This window comes from Cottoperca gobio, chromosome 16 (genome assembly GCF_900634415.1).
Source record: "Cottoperca gobio chromosome 16, fCotGob3.1, whole genome shotgun sequence".
In the NCBI taxonomy this organism is placed as follows: domain Eukaryota; kingdom Metazoa; phylum Chordata; class Actinopteri; order Perciformes; family Bovichtidae; genus Cottoperca; species Cottoperca gobio.
The window spans coordinates 9,696,087-9,711,814 of NC_041370.1; the positions used below are offsets into that span (position 1 = coordinate 9,696,087).

The 15,728-nt window shown below is 36.4% G+C and overlaps 1 protein-coding gene across 1 annotated transcript; it reads right to left on the reverse strand.

The window, feature by feature from the left end:
- Positions 1–758: 758 nt before the first annotated feature.
- On the reverse strand, positions 759–15,159 carry LOC115021572 (brain-specific angiogenesis inhibitor 1-associated protein 2). The gene is made up of 15 exons (XM_029452090.1): positions 14,653–15,159; positions 12,304–12,439; positions 12,100–12,175; positions 11,911–11,997; positions 11,254–11,315; positions 8,277–8,348; positions 7,857–7,994; positions 7,201–7,353; positions 6,819–6,995; positions 5,641–6,283; positions 4,690–4,906; positions 4,430–4,492; positions 3,939–4,107; positions 3,780–3,820; positions 759–3,548 (listed from the first exon to the last, which is right to left on the reverse strand). The coding sequence occupies exons 2-15, from the start codon at positions 12,349–12,351 to the stop codon at positions 3,476–3,478; spliced, it is 2,019 nt and encodes a 672-aa protein (XP_029307950.1). The 5' UTR covers positions 12,352–12,439; positions 14,653–15,159; the 3' UTR covers positions 759–3,475.
- Between the last annotated feature and the right edge of the window lie 569 nt (positions 15,160–15,728).

Genomic DNA, 15,728 nt, shown 5'->3' on the forward strand with positions numbered 1-15,728 from the left:
CATTTTAGAAATAGTTTATTTTGTCTTAATAGCCTGACTTGACCAAGGCTTAAGACTAGAACCTCTAGTCTAACAGTGTTTTGTGATCTGGACCTTTTTTTTTTTTTTAAGTTCAATAGTTTGCTGGTTTTTATTTAAACTTCAGGCAGAATTGCTCAAAATGAACTTAACAATAATTTGCCCCATTTAAGCTGTTGAAATTTGAACACGGAGCTAAATAGTTAGGTCTTCATTTTTTTTCAAACATGAGTAAACCTTCAAATGATCTCAACCTTTAGTTTTCAAGAAGTTTGCATGAAATACTTTTGACCCTCTTCTCCAAGACAAATGCTGCATTGGTAAACCAAAATCTCAAAACGCCCACTAAAGTGAACCAACTAAAAATGTTTGGTCAGAAAACATGACCCGGCATTAAGATTTCTTATGAGCAGATCGTGAGAGTTTTGAAACTAAGCTTCAACACAACCCTGATCCGTCAGAAGAGGCTTAACTTGACAAAGCTGGAATCGAGTTAACACTCTTAAAATGTGAATTCTTTGTTTCGTACCAGCATTATTCTACTTGCACGAGTAAGAACAATATGTGCGGCAGTACAGCATGAAGACTCAGCTGCTACAGTTAAAATAAGAGACTGGATTATTCAGTAAGATGTAATGCATTTGAACTCATCTGATTGTCTCGGTTCTTTCATGTACTTTGTCTTCCACTCCCATAGACACACTCAAACAAACAAAGAGCAAATGTGGCCAAAGATTTCCTTCATAGAGCTTTTATTTCACAACATGTCAATATTCAGTGTAGGTAAAGAATGTCTCCGCAGTATTCATCATAATATAATATCTTCTGCAGTCACCAGGATTTCACGTCGATGTAATTCAGAGAACAGACTGACACGTCTGTTTACGTTGCTTCGTATTTTTCACAGAACCAAGGAACTGTGTAAATGGGGTGTGCAATGTTAAAAACAATATTTCACTTTGAGAGAAGACTTTTGGACTTTGTATAAGTTCCTGTTTTCAGTATAAGGTGCCTCCCTCTGCAGGCGTTATTAGAGCACAATGAACAGATTCCAAATAAATCATTTAGACATTTACACATACTTTCTGTACACACATGCAACATCCTTTAGACTAAATGTGTCTATTCATTCAACATTTATATTTTTAACAGAGTCCTCATATATTTCTTACAACATATTACACACATTATTTATGTATATGTTGTACATATACTACATTATTTCTCAAATATTTGCACATTTTCTATTTATGCACTTACATTTAAGGCACATTTATTTGCCTTACAATATTGTTGTCTTTATCGCTTGCCCCAAACTCAGTTAATCTTTCATTCTATTTTATGAATCACTAATACTGGCCTCGACAACAGCCACCAGTTACTGTGACTCCAATATTAAGGTATATTTTAATCAATATATATATATATATATATATATATATATATATATCATTCTGTATTATCGCTGTGTTGTTTCTTTTTCAGAGTCAGAGAGAAAGGTTTAAATGCCACGACTGACATGTGCAGGGAGGTTTACTGCTTCTACAGCTTCTACAAAGTCAAAGTGTTCTACCAAAGTGAAATATCATTAGAAAAAGAAGTCAAATAAAAGTCATACAGTTACATATGTTTTCAGCACTATTTACAAGCATGAATAAGCATTAGCTCTATCATTTTGTGGTCATCTCTATTAATGATGCCATGCTACTCAAAGTAATATATATGCTGTTAGAGATGATTTACTATGACCCTTGTGGGCGTTATCTTGAATCTTCAAGGTGCTAAAAGATCACAGAAGTTACAACAGGAACACAAACCATTAAAGTTTGAATATAAAGTTTCACCTTTAAACCACAGTTTTTTAGATGCGACTACAGAACTACAGAATATTACTTTGGATATCTCTAGTTTACCATAAACACTTGCTAAGACGTTGGTCAACTTCCCGTATGCTTTCTTCATCACTTTCATCAAAACATTTCTCCATTAAAACTCAATCCTATCGTCCGTCACGGCTTTTACATCTCTTGAAGATTCTGCTCAGTCTGATTGGTAAACATACAACTACAATCAACTAGCCTGGATGTTGTCTAGCTTTAGATTTGGGACCGAAAAGGAATCAAGAAGACATCAAATCCAAAGACTAAGCACGTAAATCTCTCGTTCTTAACACTTTAAACCCTCCACAACATGCTACTTTATAAAAAATAATAACTTTCAGGAATAACACCATCCAAACGTTCAACTATTAACTGTCACAGTTTGTGTCTGTGAAGCTCATAAGCTTTTCTGTTTCTGCGTTTTGTAGGACTCTGTATTGAATAAGTATTTCACTCTGAAACTAACAAGTCTTATTGCTCAATCATTAAAATAATCAAATGTAAGGTTGTTGTTGGTTTTCATAATGTATTTTGAGTCCAGGTAATAAAGAAGAGTATAACTGATTTCTTTTCTTCTTATGCCTGACCCTAATACTCTTCCATAAGAGTTCCACTAATCCACAAATCTACATTCATAAAATACTAATATGTGACTTTACAGCAGCAGAATATGTAATGTTAACTGGCATAAACATAAGATATAACTGACAGGGACTTAAACAGTCATTTTAAAGTAAAAAAAAAAAAAAAGACCCGAAAAAAAACCTCATTGTGCCAATTTCACTAAAATATGCCAAGAGTCTCTCAACCAAACATTTTAAACAAGAAAAGACACTTAATTTAAATTTAAAAGTTCATCCTTCATTGAAACCAAAAAATAATCTGGCAGTTTTTCTATAAAATATAATATTGTAATAGCACTTTTAGAGTAGGAGCCTGTCCTTTCCCCGTCACACTTCATTACAGTGAAAGTGAAAGTTCACAACCTGCTATTAGGAGCCAGTCCCTAGATCAGCTCAACAAAGAAAACATTTCTGGATATGGCACAAAAAACAACCCAACAAACTACATTAAAGGTTATGTCTAGAGAGAAAATTGCAGTGTAAAACAGGAAGAGAAATAAGAGGCATCTTCCATTGGCCAGGAAAAACCTAAAAATGTTAGTCATTCTGGACGATACAGTAAATCGATCTCAAACTCTAAGCTAACAACACTTTATTTCTTTTTCATTAAAACTAGCCTAGATTTTGTTTATATGTCCATGTTTCAGTCAATCAGAATTTCCAGATATTAAGTGGTCTTGTTTCTACTTATCTTTTCCTATTAACTACCTTAAAAATTGAATGGACCATATTTATAACAGGTCAGCCTTTTACACATGAACCTTTCATACTTGATGTTGAAATGTTCTTTTCCTTCACGTGAAACAGAATCGGTATTTAATTAATTTGCGAAAAAGAACATCCACAGTAAAGAATCCAGCTGAACCAATGAGCTGTTTCCAGGATTCAACCTGAGGTTTGATGGACCGACAAACCACAGACAACAGGATTGCTGCTGCTGTGGGAATAAAACTCTTACTCAATGATGGGAGCTGAGCGATCGTTGGTGACAGTTCTTCTGAGTCGGACGTGGGCAAATGGATTGGCCCTAAAAGGAAAAAATTAAAGGTTTGACAATCGCACATTATAATAACTGGCAATTACCGGGTCGCAAATGAGTTCATACAGCGGTGGGAATTGTAAGAAACAGATCATCTAAATTGTTACTATAAATGCTCTCTCTCTCTCTGTCTCTCTCTCACTCTCTATCTCTCTGTCTCTCTCTCTCTCACTCTGTCTCTCTCTCTCTATCTCTCTCTCTTGAATTGCTTAAAGTTACCTGGTTGGTGAGGGTGGTGGAGAGACCAATTCTGCGGTGATCTGTGATGTAAAGAAGAGATAATATTAAAGGATATTTTGATTCTGTATCCCTTTAGAGTAAGGCTCAGTTGGGAGAAGACTTTGACCTTTGACCTCCCAAAGGTTTCATGTTTCTGACCTTGTGGCTGTCGGCCATGCTGTACGGGCGCGGGCGGAAGGTGCTGACCCTCTGGGGAGGAAGGGAGTGCTCCTCCTCTGATTCGGGGGTGAGGGCTGGGAGACCTGGAGACACCAGCTTGTCGAGTTGGCCCGTACTGGTGCTGTTAGCCTTAGATAAGAAGAGAGAGCTAGAGGGGAGGACAGAGAGGAAAGAATATACATGGAAAAAGACAAAGGGAACATGAGTCGAGAGATGTTGGTTTTGTGTTAATTCGTCAACAAAGCTGTTGGTGTTGGAAGAGAACCTGTTCGGGAAACAGCAGTGGCAATACTGAGAGGGAAAGAGTAAGTATAGTTCTGCACTTTATGAGCTCCTGTGCTCTTTCTTTCTGTCTGGCATGATGTTGCCATAATCAGTTGTAAAACAACTAAAGGGAAGTGAAGGAAGCATTTATGTCATTAACGTCCTAAAAATCTGCACATTTCAGTTTTCATTCTTCTTTGACTTACCTCTCGAGGTGATCCATCGTACTGTGCTGTGACTGCGTGTAGGAGAAAGGGAACCAGCCTTTCCTGTGAAGGGAAATTTGACTACATGTGACCACAGAAGAATAATACAAAAAGAGTCAGAGAGAAGCTTGCACACAACATGCGAGATGTAAAGTCCTCTGAAGTAAGAAAGAAAAGGTCATTCTACTTGCAGTAAACTATAAAGCCCTCTCAAGTTACTCAGCGTTGTTTTACATCAGTCTGCAATTTGTAAAACATACCGTCCAGTTCGTTCATTTTGACCATAGTGCCATCCGTCTCTGGCTTCAGAGATGAGCAGGGTGATGTTGTCACCAGGCAGGAAGTGCAGTAAGCAAGCCCCGCCCCCGCCCCCGCCCCCTACGCCGCTGCCGGCTTCTGGTGCTGCAGGAGTGTGAGCGAACATGGCTTCCACACGGGTAGGTCCAGATAAAGGCAGCATCCTGGGGAGACTAGAGCCTTGGTAAAGGAGAAAGAGGGAAACAAGTTATAATCATGAAAACAATTGTCAGCACGAGGGATCTGAAATGATGCATGCATGTAATCCAACGTTATTACATTTGTATCTCACTGGTATCAGCTGGACTGTTTAGTTTTCGCTCACCTACAGCTGTATGTATTAAGTTACTGCTGCTGCTTCACTTTAACAGCATTTTTTGTCAGTTGGAGTAAAAAACATTTGTTTCAATTATTTTTGATGGAATTCTTTAATAAAAGAGTTTGTCCTGTAACATCTGTTGCTCTTCTGTTGTATTTCTGAAAAAGTAGCTGCTGGGCTTGCTCCGCACTTGCTGTTACCACAGTAAGCATGGGTGTCGCCAAATCAATAAGGACTAAAATCTAATGATTACAACTTGAACTAGAAGGGCACTCGGGTCATCTCTCCAAAACATGTGGCTCATCTTTTAGCCTACGGCGCACAGCTGCAAGATAAGACTTAAGATGGGCCGAGAGTATTCAGACTGGCAAGGTCAGGGAGATAGGGCAGGCTCCAGAGATTCATCAGACATTGATGAAAGGTGCCCTTGCACTAAATCAGACTGTCACTACCATCTATGACTTGTTTGCAGTGCTCTGCTCGTTAGGACTTTCCTTCACACCATGCTTCACACTTTCATCGTAACCTCCTTGGTGGGAGGTAAACATGGGGATGGAGAGACTCAAATATACAGAGGAGACTCATCACATCTTACCCTGAAAGCCGCCCAGCCTCATTTCACTGAGAGGTCTCCTCGGCAGTGGAAGTGTTGCTGTTCCACACATGTCAGCGGTCTTCAGAAGCCAGGGATTATGTGACGAGGAGGAAGTATTGCTCCCTCCTGGTCCCACCTGTTGGTGCAGTAACTGCACAGGAGTCATGGCCCTGGAGAGAGGAGCGCTGTGGGGCAGAGGCGGACTGTGAGGCGCACTGTGGGCGATTGGGAGGGTCATGCCATGTAATGGGCCGCCGGCCGGGGAGATCTGGCTGAGCGACATCACTGTGGAGGGGATGAGGCTCGGGGAGAGGTTGGATGTGTTGCCGGCCAGGATGAGAGAGCTTTGCTGGGCCAACCCGCCAGACGTAGTGGGGGTAGAAGCAGCGGGGCTGGTGCTGCTGCTGGCGCTGCTGTCAGGGAGGGGGCAGGCCGATGCACTGAGAGGTGTGCTGGTGTGCTGAGGAGACGCTCCTCGTGACGAACCTCCAGCAGCTCCTCCACTGGAGAGGGAGCGGAAAGTCTGAGGGGAGCCCTGAGGAAGACTAGTTTCACTCTTGGAGGAGGAGGGGAGCGAGCGCTGCTGCTGGGAGCGACTGTAGTCTCCGTTCATCAGAGGAGGGACTTCTTGAACAGAGAGTCTCTGAAAAATCAGGGACAGATACTGTTAACTATCAGAAATGAGAAGTCCCTGTTAAAAATCTAAGCTTGTGAATGTCTAATCAAAGTTTAACACCAAAACCTTGTGACTGAATTTGGATTTTAGCTTTTTTACTTGTGATATAATCTCCAAGTTATTAAAATATGTGATATTTCAGATCACATAAGGATTTACAGACTATGCAGCTAAGACTTTACTAGCCTAAATGTTTTTTATTAAGTCAATAAACAGTCAGAAATATCTTAGCTATTGATGGGAAGCTGTTCTTATTTCTATATTAACTAGTTTAGCATTCAACTCAAAAGGTTTAGGACTTGGGACTTAACTCAAAACTTCATAGCCAAGACTTAAGAGTTACTTAGGAAATACTTTGTCCCATTTCTTCCAGGAACAACTAAAATAATGAATTTGTTTTGTGGGTTTCAAACTATCAAGCCATCATGGAATCCAGCTGAGATTAGGATTTAGTTCAAAGAACACATCCAACATCTGACACGGTATAAATAAAAATGATGACCTGTTCTGGCTGAGCAGAGCCGATCTTGGTGTGGCGGAGGACCTCGGCTATCCCTGCAGCCCCTGAGCCTTGAGGTGCAGTGTGACGCAGCAGATTCAGAGCGCGCTCTGGCAGCTTTGTGGGCTGAGAACATGACTGCTGCCAGGATGACAGTTTCTGTGACAGAAGCTCTCTCACCTGGATTATATTCAAAAGGACAGAAAGATGTGTCAGTTTGTGCTTCAGAATCAAGTTACAAATATATAGTCTGGTTTTTTTTAGCAAATGTTACTTAAACAGGAGTAAATTGTGCATTTATGGGGACTATTTTCAGCAGTGGATTAATACATCTGGATCTGAAAAGTTACAGAGCTAAATAAATAGGTAAATGTGAACAGATCACCTTGGAGTGGTAGTTGATAAGCAGTTTGGTGACACTACACTGTCTGTCCACCAGGAAGCAATATCGTCTCCTTTCCTCAGTGAGCGCAGACTTGTAACCCGAGGCAACCAGCGTGTCCAGCTCGACCTGACGACGACTCATCAACTCCACAAACTGCAGAAAAAGTCACAGAGATTTCACTGCAAACACGCTCGCCCAGTGCTGCATTCACGATCACATGCATACACATGTAGCACTCACTGACCTTTAATGCACAATGTGCTGAGAGAGGAATATGTGAGATCATATCCTGCCTGTTGCACAATGATAACATAATCCAAATCTTAAAGCATTATCATTTTGCCCCGCTGACCTTTTCTTCCAACATAACTCTCCAAGTGACTAAACCCTTTCACCCTCTTATATCATTCATATTTCTCCCATTAAAAGGCCTGTGCACTAAGTTCCTTGTTTTCTGAAGAATCAGCTGATTGTTCTTTAATATTTCTTCTATTTCTTACACAACATTCTGCTATTTAATCGGCTATAATGCCGAGGGAGATGTTTAGGATCTTTCTAACTTTAGTTTAAGTTTGTGTATTTTACTAAAGAACCTGTATATTAAGTAGGCTATGTATGTTTCCCACCGCCCGTGTGGAGCTCTGGGCTTCTCTTACCTGCATCTCTCTGTCTCCATATTTGTTCGGGTGGCGACTGGCCTGGCTCTTCCTGCGGAGTTTCTTCAGCTGGGACTGGCAGCGCTCAATAGACTCAGATTTAGACCTCCGCTCACTCTGATACTTCTTTAGGGTGGCCTGAGAGGGACGAGAAGAAGAGTCGGTGGACTCGTTCATTACGTGTGATGAAACGAGGCTTCACAGCTAATATTTAAGATTTAAGTATGGCGGTTAAGTCCACTTCTATTCATCAAGGTGATTTTCTTTTTAACATTATACTTATGTATTTACGTCTTTTCCCCTAATTGATTAAATATTGAAATTAGACTTAGCTACTCAAATAAACTCCAATCAAATAAATGAAACTAAACATTTTGAATTAAGGATGTATCAAAAGTGAATGAACCTATTTGAACTTACTGTGAGATATTTAATATCCAGTTCCAACTTCTGCTCCAACTGGGCGAGCAACTCAGAGTGAAATAACTTTAACTGTTGATGAAAAGATCCATAAGCAACATTTGAATACAGGTTTTTTTGGAACATGGCTTCAGAACAGCTTTATAAACACAACAAAAACAAAGGTTATCATTGGATTTGATTTAGAAAGTCTCTAAAACAATTTATATTTATATGTGTATTTATATATGTGTATTTACATATGTGTATTTATATATGTGTATTTATATATGTGTATTTACATATGTGTATTTATATATGTGTATTTATATATGTGTATTTACATATGTGTATTTATATATGTGTATTTATATATGTGTATTTACATATGTGTATTTATATATGTGTATTTATATATGTGTATTTACATATGTGTATTTATATATGTGTATTTATATATGTGTATTTATATATGCGTATTTATATGTGTATTTACATATGTGTATTTATATATGTGTATTTACATATGTGTATTTATATATGTGTATTTATATATGTGTATTTACATATGTGTATTTATATATGTGTATTTATATATGTGTATTTATATATGCGTATTTATATATGTATATTTGTATATGTGTATTTATATATGTGTATTTATATATGTGTATTTATATATGTGTATTTGTATATGTGTATTTATATGTGTATTTATTTATGTGTATTTATATGTGTATTTATACATGTGTATTTATATATGTATTTATACATGTGTATTTATATATGTGTATTTATATAAGTGTATTTATATATGTGTATTTATTGATGTGTATTTGTATATGTGTATTTGTATATGTGTATTTACATATGTGTATTTATATATGTGTATTTATATAAGTGTATTTATATAAGTGTATTTATATAAGTGTATTTATATGTGTATTTATACATGTGTAATTATATAAGTGTATTTATATATGTGTATTTATATATGTGTATTTATATAAGTGTATTTATATAAGTGTATTTATATGTGTATTTATACATGTGTAATTATATAAGTGTATTTATATATGTGTATTTATATATGTGTATTTACATATGTGTATTTATATATGTGTATTTATATATGTGTATTTACATATGTGTATTTATATATGTGTATTTATATATGTGTATTTATATATGCGTATTATATATGTGTATTTACATATGTGTATTTATATATGTGTATTTACATATGTGTATTTATATATGTGTATTTATATATGTGTATTTACATATGTGTATTTATATATGTGTATTTATATATGTGTATTTATATATGCGTATTTATATATGTATATTTGTATATGTGTATTTATATATGTGTATTTATATATGTGTATTTATATATGTGTATTTGTATATGTGTATTTATATGTGTATTTATTTATGTGTATTTATATGTGTATTTATACATGTGTATTTATATATGTATTTATACATGTGTATTTATATATGTGTATTTATATAAGTGTATTTATATATGTGTATTTATTGATGTGTATTTGTATATGTGTATTTGTATATGTGTATTTACATATGTGTATTTATATATGTGTATTTATATAAGTGTATTTATATAAGTGTATTTATATAAGTGTATTTATATGTGTATTTATACATGTGTAATTATATAAGTGTATTTATATATGTGTATTTATATATGTGTATTTATATAAGTGTATTTATATAAGTGTATTTATATAAGTGTATTTATACATGTGTATTTATATATGTTTATTTATATATGTGTATTTATATAAGTGTATTTATATATGTGTATTTATACATGTGTATTTATATATGTGGATTTATATATGTGTATTTATACATGTGTATTTATATATGTGTATTTATATGTGTATTTACATATGTGTATTTATACATGTGTATTTATATATGTGTATTTATATATGTGTATTTATATAAGTGTATTTATATGTGTATTTACATATGTGTATTTATATATGTGTATTTATATATGTGTATTTGTATATGTGTATTTATATGTGTATTTATTTATGTGTATTTATATGTGTATTTATACATGTGTATTTATATATGTATTTATACATGTGTATTTATATATGTGTATTTATATAAGTGTATTTATATGTGTATTTATTGATGTGTATTTATATATGTGTATTTATACATGTGTATTTATATATGTGTATTTATATATGTGTATTTGTATATGTGTATTTGTATATGTGTATTTACATATGTGTATTTATATATGTGTATTTATATAAGTGTATTTATATAAGTGTATTTATATATGTGTATTTATACATGTGTAATTATATAAGTGTATTTATATATGTGTATTTATATATGTGTATTTATATAAGTGTATTTATATAAGTGTATTTATATAAGTGTATTTATACATGTGTATTTTATATGTTTATTTATATATGTGTATTTATATAAGTGTATTTATATATGTGTATTTATATATGTGTATTTATATATGTGTATTTATACATGTGTATTTATATATGTGTATTTATATGTGTATTTACATATGTGTATTTATACATGTGTATTTATATATGTGTATTTATATATGTGCATTTATATATGTGTATTTATACATGTGTATTTATATCTGTGCATTTATATATGTGTATTTACATATGTGTATTTATATATGTGGGGTAATTATGAGGTTAAAAAGTATGTTGCATAAAAAGAATAGTTTTGTGTTTTGTGAAGGAAATATTTGACCCGCAAATGCAAAAGTTACGTGCCCCTTTACGGCACAATATCTACATGAAAAATTTTACTTAAACTATTATAGACATTTTCTTAACAATCTCTAAAAAAAATTAACTCTTTGTGGCCACTATAAACATTATATGATACTTTAAAGTGGTTGGTAAAAATAATTATTTGTCAATAACATGAAATAATTTGTGCAGAGCAGCCGAGCACACAGTCTTACCACGTCTTCCAGCTGCACCTGAATCTGTCTGTGGACCTCGGCCATCTGAAACAGTGTGTCTCCTGTGAGCAGCAGTAAAGCACAGGACAGCGAAGGCAGTCAGTACTATATGTGATTTAGATCCGCTGCTTTTATGTTACAGTGCATCTTTAACCTGTGCAGACGATCTCAAATCTGTGCTCAAATAATTGCTGTTCACAACGGAGTCAACATCATCATACATGCAGGACAACACATCAGTACAAATGTCATAAAACTCGCTGTTTTAACGCAGTTTCTCATTTACAAAGTGGCGGTCAGCTGTGAGTCTCTCCCTCGGTCACACAGCACTGTAGTATGTGGTGGCTGGCATCTCGCCCTCCGACTCTCCTGCCTGCCTCCCCCGCTGTTTTCAGCATTACAATGAGATCATGTGGTGTTGTTAATCTCCCAACAATGACCCTACTCTCTCCCTTTCCCTCTGTTCTCTCCCTCTCTCTCTCGACATTTCCTCATTCCCTCTTGTCTTCATCTCCTCCCTCACTAACACATGCAGCACAGACTATTTTCAACTTCTCTCCAGCTGTCACGTCGACTCTCTTAACTTCATTAGGTCCATCACTAATTCATTTTTATTTCCCCCTCAACACGGCTCTTCTCTACCAGTCGCCCACTCACCCAGCTCTTTGGAGCCTTGGCTGTCGCTCGCCAGCTCTCCAAGTTTCACCAGAGCATCAAAGTACCCTTTGGCAGCCACAGTGACTCCTGTAAAGAGAGCACGTTTTAGGGGAAACCTGAAAAATATCCTGTTCAGTGATTCAGACAAACCAAAGGCCGGTGGCATGAGATATATGATGTTTCGCTAACCTGTCAGGGCTTTCTCATAGTGTTTCCCCATGGTCACAAAGTTCTTCAGACTGGGATTGAACTGGTCCAGAATCCCCTGAAACAACATTCACAAATAACAAAGGCAGGCAAATTATAACACTTTCTTCTCATTTGTAATAATTTCACAACACGTTATTATGTGTTGGTGCAGACAAGACAGAGAAATAGACAGAGGAGTCATACCTTATAGACATTTTCTGTCATCTTGTTGACCTCTTCTGTTCGAGACATTTTTCTTCTCTGGGTTACGTGCTGCCACTATATACGTTTGTGTTGTTTATTATTCAGGGCCCTAAGCTTTACAGCAGACAGAAATCCCCTAAAAGAGAAAAAGGTCAAACAAAGGAAACAGTGAGTGGTGATCTATCACATTGACTCTTAAAATAAACCCCAAAAACTTCAACATCCAGGTGTTTGTACAGTCACCTTCACAGAGGAAAGACGACGTCAAAGCACTTATTTGTATTTATCTGCACTCGAGCTGAAACGATCGATTATCTGATTAGTTGAACGCCAAGAATTTAATTGATAACTATTTTGATAATCCAAAATGCCACTATATATATATATATATATATATACTATATTTGTAGCTTATATTAAATTAGAATTTGCTGCTTTTCTTTGTCATAAATGATACTAACTTGAACATTTTTGGGTTTTAGACAGATTGTTGGATAAAACAATTTGAAGATGCCACCAAGGGATCTGGGAAAATAATTAATCGATTAATCGTGAAACTAATAAACGATAAGTGTCAGATGTTTATAATGTCCCATGTGTACAGAGAACCTCCTAAAACTGTAATATTAAACAATAGGGAGTTTTCAAGTAGTATAGCTAACTGCAAGCTTCTCCATTAACTATAAGATTTCACTGCACAAATTCATATTTACTAAACAAGAATATGTACTTGACTATTTAGTGCTTTCACTGTGAAGGACTGAAAGTGTTGATTTAAATCAGCCAGATGTCTTTTAAGGCCATCGAACCATCACAACAAGTGATGAGGATGTCACACCGTCTTGGGTTCGTTCTGAGGGTAGCAGGGTTATTTTCACATGGATCTCTTCTGGTCTCAGCTGCCAGTTTGTGCATTATCGCTTCACAACATTACGGCAACCCAAATATTTCTCCAAGATTCGTATACCAGACGAGTTATACCATTTCAGATAAGAACAATGGGCTCGTCCAGTCCGAGTCACAGGTGTCAAAGCACTGAATAAACACGCGACAACAACGTTTCCTCGGCAGAGAGGACGATCAAGGAGGGACTGCTGCGGGGTCAAGGGATTTCCAGTCTGGATTTTATGGCAAAATCCTCATTTGGTTTTCCCTGTGCAGTCCTCCTTTGTTATCACAGCAAGATTACTGAGAAAACGTTGACCCAGATCAACTAATGGTATATGACACAAAGAAAACATTTCCAGACTCTTGCTCATTAAGGCCACCCTGGTGTAGTCTGTAATGTGTCAGAGGAGCTGTAATAGTCTGCAGGATAAGACAGAAAAGTGGGAGCTTTGTCCTAAATTTCTCTTTTTTATTTAGTTTGAAGGACTTCAATTCTAAATACATAAAATTATGTAAAATACTAAAGCAAGATTAAGAGGTGAAAGAATGTGTGTGTGCATGTTCTAGCAAAGTGTGGATTAATGTTAAGAAATAAAGTGTTTCAGGATTCAACAGGAACAGTGCAGGTGGTTGGGAAACTGATACAGAAAGTGCATTCATGTGGTCTGGCCTCTTTAAATGTCTTCAAATGGTTTGGAAGCAAACATTGCATTTAAAAATCAGTGAATGCCACTTAAGGCTGCAAAGATTAATTGGATCTGCAGAAAGATATCTGGAACTAATCTGATAATCTGTCATTTTTCAAGCAAAATGGCAAAAATGAAATCCCTGGTTCAGACTTCTCAATTGTGAGGATTTGCTGTTCTGATGATTGTAAAGTGAATATCTTTGGAGTTGGGATTGCAGAGGAAATGATGGCATTTTACACTATTTTCTGACATTTTATATCTGCAGCCCTAATGTCACTGCAACATTTTAACTGGAGAGAAATTGCTGATCCAAAAAGAAAATGGTGTTAAAAAGGATTCAGGATGCATTTTTGGTGGTTTAAACGGTATCTTGTCCTGTTTTATGGTGAAATTCTGCCAGATATTTATTCATCTAATTATTGCATTTCTCTAAAGATCAATGAATGGTGCACCGCTGCAGCTAAAACAGTACTCCAGTGCTTTTCAACCTTTTCTTCCACACCATCTCAACTCATCAATTCAAATCTCTGGAATATGGAAAATGCAACATAACAGAAAATATACCAAGCCTGCCTGTGCATATACATATGAATGAACACATTGGGTAATTACACAGTGGATGTTTAAAAAAACAAAAATGAGTAAAAGAAAATGCACCGTGCCATTTGTCCACACAGAGCAGCTCAATAACAGCTACCTGTTGATCTCTCAGCTCCTTTTGTAAAACAGTAACACATCATTCGGCTCCTTAAAATAAATAAAAGTTACTTACCTTTTCTGATCTCATTGTGCGAAACGATAATGGCTTCCTGCGCGTCTGTGAGTGTTAAATGAACAGTACACCCCCTCTTTTCTTCCTATTAGGCTACTTTCCCTCTCCGTTAGTTAGTGGGGGGTTGTTTCATCCAGCAGAGCACTAAATCTCAACTCCCCTCCACCCCTTTTTCACATGGCCCTCTCTCTCTGTCCTCCTCTCTCTCGCACACACTTTCTCCCTCTCTCTGCCTCTCTCTACTCCCAGGAATCGGGGTCAGATATTTGGTGCCGTTCAGTACCTCTCCTCATTACTGAGCCGATTACCAACATGCCTTCACGCCCGCAAAATCCGGACAGAAAAACCACCGACAGAAACCCCCGCCCAGTACAACCAGCTCCCTGCCGTTAGAAACCACAGTCAGCCTCCCATTCTGTGTCTCTCTCTCTCTGTCACTCGGGCAGAATAACAATGAGCCAACGGGACCTCGTCTGAATAGGAGCAGGAGGAGAATAATGACTTGAACTTTTTAAGCCAAAAACAGAGCAGCACATGCAAGGCCTATCACTGGCCTACATACACCGAGACCATCACATATTCCTGCTGTCCATTCTCACATGGAGAACAGAGGAGGAGGAGGAGGAGGAGGAGGAGGAGGCCCTGCATGGCCCTGCAATAAACTGCTGAGAAGATTAAAGGCTAATGAAATAAATAAAGGTGCTGAGAGGAGAGGTTAAAGTGGTGAACAAGTTCTTGAAGTGTTCAGGGTCAGTGGGAAGTAATTACATTTAATCGAGTACTTGTACTTTCCTTTTCCTGCTACTTTTATATTTCTACTCTACTCGACTACATTTCAGAGGCAAACATTGTACTTTTCACTCCACTACATTTATTTGACAGCTTTAGTTACTTTGCAGATTCAGGTTATTAATACAAAATATAAATCAACTGATCAATGATGACGTAATATAATAAGTTGAGCTACGCAGCAGCATCTACATTAATTACATTAATTACATTTAGCACCACATTTACCAGCTGCAACATTAAAGTGATGTAGCCTACACATTCTTGCATCAATAATTATAATCCAG

Excerpts from the sequence above, each read along its gene's own strand:
- LOC115021572 (XM_029452090.1), bottom strand. The coding sequence starts at position 12,351 with ATGTCTCGAACAGAAGAGGTCAACAAGATGACAGAAAATGTCTATAAG. Across the intron at positions 6,284-6,818 it reads GCTCTGCTCAGCCAGAACAG|AGACTCTCTGTTCAAGAAGT; the intron begins GTCATCATTTTT and ends CTGATTTTTCAG. Across the intron at positions 4,493-4,689 it reads CAAAATGAACGAACTGGACG|GAAAGGCTGGTTCCCTTTCT; the intron begins GTATGTTTTACA and ends TTCCCTTCACAG.